This window comes from Carlito syrichta, unplaced genomic scaffold (assembly GCF_000164805.1).
Source record: "Carlito syrichta isolate Samal-C Ts95f unplaced genomic scaffold, Tarsius_syrichta-2.0.1 Scaffold304633, whole genome shotgun sequence".
Classification (NCBI taxonomy): domain Eukaryota; kingdom Metazoa; phylum Chordata; class Mammalia; order Primates; family Tarsiidae; genus Carlito; species Carlito syrichta.
In genome coordinates this window covers 2,100-7,361 of record NW_007248729.1, presented here as the reverse complement: position 1 = coordinate 7,361, position 5,262 = coordinate 2,100, and the positions used below count along the sequence as shown (strand labels likewise).

Below are 5,262 nucleotides of genomic sequence, written 5' to 3'. Positions count from 1 at the left end.
CGGGACAGCCGGGAAAGGACCCGAGCTGGCCTCCCAGAGACCCCGCAGGGCCAGGCAAGCCACTCCGAGAGGCGCCGCGGGTTGGGGGAGTAGGGGCCGAGGCTTCCATGGGGGGGTCGTGGCAGCCATCTTGCCAGCCTCAGCGGCCCTGCGCCTGGAGTCTTTGCATTTGTACGATCTGACTGAGAATCCGCTGGACGTCCTCATCCATCTGGCCCTGTGGGGGTGGGGCAGGGGTGGCGGGAGCGGGGAGAGACCCTGGGTGCCCCCACCCCGCCTGTCCCAGCTCCCCACCCACACACAAAAGACCAAGCAAGCCCAGAATTTGCTCCACCAGGCCTCCCCCCTCCCCCCATCAGCCTCCCACTGCACTGAAGGGGAAACTGAGGGGCAGTGCCCAGAGGTGGACCCAGGAGCCGGGTGACTCACCTGAATGGCATACAGGAGGTGGCTTCGGTACAAAGCCACCACCGCAGAGTGGTCACGGGCCGCTTCCTGTGGGCGGGGGGAGGGCTGCTACGAAGGCAGGGTCCTGGCCCCACCCCACAAAACATCCTAAATGTCCCCTTCGCAATCCAGTCTGTTTTTTGGGGGAGGGCTGGGGGGCGGAGTCTCACTCTGTCACCCAGGCTGGCAGCCTCCACTTCCTGGGCTCAGATGATCCTCCCACCTCAGCCTCCTGAGTAGCTGGGACGGCAGGTGCACGCCACCACGCCACAGCTAATTTTTCAATTTTTTGTACAAACAGGGTCTTGCTGTGTGGCCCAAGCTGGATTCAAACTCCCGGCCTCAAGTGATCCTCCCGCCTCGGCCTCCCCAAGTGCCGGGATGATGGGTGCCTGGGCTGGTTGTCAACTACCCCGATGGTGCCCTCCCCCTGCCCGGCCCAACCCGTACCTCCAGTTGCTCCTGTAAAGCCTTCACCTGGCCACGGAGGGCCTCCACTTCGGAGGAGGCCGTGGAGGCCGGCTGCTCCTTTAGGGCCTCCTTAAGACTGAAGACTTCCTTAGAGAGTTCTGTGATCTGAGGGTAGTGGTGCGGTCAGTGGTCCTCCCCACCCCAGCAGGCAGGGGTTAGGGATAAAGCTTATCAGGGAAAACCCCTGCCCAGGGGTCAGCAAACTCTAGCCTGAGGGTCACAGGTCTGCAGCCTGTTTTATGCGAGGGGGGCCCCAAAACCCAGAATCATCTCTTGTCGTCCAGGCTCCCTCGCTAGGTGAGGGTTCTAATAACACAGTGGCACCCATGAACCAGGTCGTGTTGCTATGAGACGCTGTGTTGGCTTCGGTGGTTTTGGGGGGGACTTTTTTGGTTTCCCCAGATGAAAAAAGTCCACCAAGGGAAACGTTTTGCTGACGTGGAAGAGGTGAAACCAAAAACGGCAGAAGCATTAAAGGCAAACATAGACAGGTCCAAAAACTGTTTTGAGCAGCAGAAAAAGCATCTCAGTGGGGGTATCACATCCAATGAGGAGGACTTGGAAGGTGACTGAAGTTTTAGAATGTAAGAATAAATACACAGCTGGGCACGGTGGCTCACGCCTCTCATTCCAGCACCTTGGGAGGCCGGGGTGAGAGGACTGCCTGAGCCCGTGGGTTCGAGACCCGCCTGGGCAACTTGGCAAGGCCTCGTCTCTACAATAAATCAAAAAATTAGCTGGGCGTGGTGGCGCACGCCCGTAGTTCCAGCAACTGGAAAGGCTGAGGCGGAAGGATCTCCTGAGTCCAGCCAGTCGAGGCTGTGGTGGCTGTGAGCGTGCCACTGCCCTCCAGCCTGGACCACAGAGTGAGACTTCCACGCAAAAAGGAAAAAAAAAAAGAAAAAAGAAAACGATTTGAAATTCACATTTCTGTGTTCACAAATAAAGTTTTATTGGCACACGGCCGTGTCTGTTTCTCCACGCATTGTCTTAATGGGTGCCTTCAGACCATAAGGGCAGAGTGGGCAAGTTATAACAGAGACTGGTTGCCCCGCTGGACAGAAAACACAGACTCTATGGCCTTGTGTAACCCCACTGTCTGGTCCCACCTCTAAAGAGAGGCTCACAGAACAACAGGGCCCCAAGCAGCCTGGCCTGACTGGGCTGGGTCAGACAGCTCTGGGCTTGAGCCCCTCCCTTACTCCTTACTCCAAGATGATTGTGGGAAGGTGACTTAATCTCAGTTAAGTGCCTCAGTTGCTTTATCTGTAAAACAGGGAGAATCATTGTTCTTTTTTTTTTTTTTTGAGTTGGACTCTCACTCTGTCGCCCAGACTGGAGTGCAGTGGCCGCTCCTGGCCCCCGCAGCCTCGACCCGCTGGGCTCCGGCGATCCTTCCGCCTCAGCCTTCCGAGTAGCCGGAATTACAGGCGCGCGCTGCCATGCCTGGCTAATTTTTGATTTATTGTAGAGATGAGGTCTCGCCAAGTTGCCCAGGTGGGTCTCGAACCCACAGGCTCAGGCCATCCACTCACCTCAGCCTCCCAAAGCGCGGGATAATAGGCTGAGCCACCGAGCCCGGCTAATCATTGTTCTTATTGTGAGCCGGCACTGAGATTAAGTTTAAACTGTGCCTGGGAAACAGTAGGTGCTCAAATAATGCTGGACCTTATTATTATTATTGTTTTATAAAAAGAGATGCGATCTTTTTTTTTCTTTTTTAGTAGGAATCTCACTCCGTCACCCAGGCTGGAGTGCAGTGGCACGCTCCCAGCCACCACAGTCTCAACCTGCTGGGCTCTGGGGGTCCTTCCACCTCAGCCTTCCAAGTAACTGGAACTACAGGTGCGTGCCACTGTGTTCGGCTAATTGTTTTCATTTATTGTAGAGATAAGATCTCACCAAGTAGCCCAGGCTGGTGTCAAACCCCTGGATTCAGGCAATCCTCTCACCTTGGCCTCCCAAGGTGCTGGGATTATAGACATGAGCCACCATGCTCAGTGAGACAGGGTCTCGCTATGTCGCCCAGGTTGGTCTTGAACTCCTGGCCTCAAACAATCCTCCTGCCTTGGCCTCCCAAAATTCTGGGATGACAGCAAACCCAGCCCGGACCTTATTATTATCTTGGATCAGAAGTTATCTATCTGGGGTGATTCTGGCCCCCAGGGGAAACTGACAGTGTCCAGGGACATGTGTGGGTGTCGCAACTGGGGGGTGCTCATGGCATGGAGGGGGTGGAGGCCAGGAACATAGCTCAACACCCTGCAGGGCCCAGATGGTCCCACCCCAGAGAATAATCTGGCCTCAAATGTCAAACGTGCCGAAGGGGGAGACACCGTAATATCAATAATCCGTCATCCTAACCATGATTTTATAACCATTTTCCAGAGGGGACAGACTGAGGCTCCCAGAGTGAAATGACTTCTCTGTCTGAGGTCACAGAGTGAGCCAAGGCTCGGCGACACTTTCTGCCAAAGCGCCAGGGGCTCTGGGGCTCTCATCTTCTGTCCAGCGACCTGCTGGGTGACTTTGAGCCACTCACACCACTGCCTGTCGCCTCTGTTTGCTCCTCTGGAAAATGGGGATTAAGATGCTTTCTGACGTTCAGGGTTGTGGGAAGATTAAAAGTGATCATGTAGCTGGGCTCGGTGGCTCAGCCTGTAATCCCTCACCTTGGGAGGCTGAGGTGAGTGGATTGTCTGAGCCCGCAGGTTCGAGACCCACCTGGGCAACTTGGCGAGACCTCATCTCTACAATAAATTAAAAATTAGTAGGGCATGGTAGTGCGCGCCGGTAGTTCCAGCTACTCGGAAGGTTGAGGCGGACGAGTCGCCGGAGCCCAGCAGGTCGAGGCTGTGGTGGCCGGGAGCGGCCACTGCACTCCAGTCTGGGCGACAGAGTGAGACTCCAACTCAAAAAAAAAAAAAAAAAAAGTACCTACCTTATGGGAACTGGATGTGGGGGTTCAATGCATTAAGTTCACATTAAATGCATCACACAGGGCCTGGTATGCAGTAAGCGCTAAATAAATGTCACGGTGGTTACAATTAGCAGCTGAAACAGCAGCCTGCGTGTCTGCCTCGTCAAGGGCCATAGCCGAGTCCCCTTCCTTCCGTGTGCCTCAGTCTCCCATCTGGAAAGTGGGCTGATTCTCCAAGACCGTTTCAGCTGGGACATTGCCCCCAGCCTCCGCCGGGAGAAGGGACACCCACCTTCTTGTCCTTCTCCTTGGCCTTGTCCAGGGCCTCCTGGGCGCGGCTCTGGGCCTGGCGCGCCCTCTCGGCCTCCGTGCGCAGACCCCGCAGCTGCTGCTCCGCTGTGGCCAGCTGGGCCTCGGCCGCGTGTCGCTCGCTCTTCATAAACAGGGCTTCCCGCTGCACCTGCGACCCAAGCCCGCGTGTGACTCCCAGGACCCTGGGTGCCGAGGACGCTGGGGCCCCTGGGCTCCTCCGACCCTTCCGCCGTGGCCTGAGGACCTTTACGCCCGTGTTGATCTCGAGGGATGTGGTCCGGGGAGTTCTGAACTGCCCTTGGCCCTGTGAACGCTGTGACCCTGCCGTGTGCCTCTGGCTACTAGCTGTGTGGCCTTGGACTTAACCTCTCTGTGCCTCTGTGACTCCTATGCAAAATGAGAATAGTAACAGTTGACACTTCACAGCACATACACGAAATATGCTTACAAGAGTGATTAGCTCAGTGTCACTGTTTTGAGTTGCTGATACAACTGTTGTTGCTATTATTATTATTTTTTTTTTTTTAGAGATAAGATCTCACTATGTTGCCCAGGCTGGTCTGGAATCCCTGGGCTCTCACCTCAGTCTCCCAAGGTGCTGGGATAACAGGCGTGAGCCACCATGCCCGGCCAATATCTATATATATATAGTGGTTCACGCCTGACCTCCCAGCACTTTGGGAGGTGGAGGCTAAAGGACTGCCTGAGCTCAGGGGTTCGAGACCAGCCCGGGCAACTTGGCGAGACCTCGTCTCTACAATAAATAAAAAATTAGCCAGGCATGGTGGCGCATGTCTGTAGTGACAGCTACTTGGGAGGCTGAGGCAGGAGGACTGTATGAGCCCAGGAGGTTGAGACTATGGTGAGCCATGATGGTGCCACTGCACTCCAGCCTGGGCGACAGAGTGAGACCCTCAACTCCCCCGCAAAATCAATTAAGTAATTAAATAAAAACAAATAAATAAAAACATTTTTAAAAAGAACGATCAGACTTGTGAAATTTACCCTAAAAAGAAGTTACCAGCCAGGCTCGGTGGCTCAGCCTGTCATCCCGCGCCTTTGGGAGGCTGAGGGGAGTGGACTGCCTGAGCCTGAGGGTTCGAGACCCGCCT

The 5,262-nt window shown here is 55.3% G+C and overlaps 1 protein-coding gene across 1 annotated transcript; it reads right to left on the bottom strand.

Moving 5' to 3' along the window:
* Nucleotides 1–38: 38 nt before the first annotated feature.
* LOC103262851 (ankyrin repeat domain-containing protein 24-like) lies at nt 39–4,298 on the bottom strand (the record flags this gene model as incomplete). Its single annotated transcript, XM_008060497.1, has 4 exons — nt 39–217; nt 430–495; nt 898–1,023; nt 4,131–4,298. Coding segments are annotated over 4 exons (438 nt in total), but the record flags the coding sequence as incomplete, so codon positions are not given.
* Between the last annotated feature and the right edge of the window lie 964 nt (nt 4,299–5,262).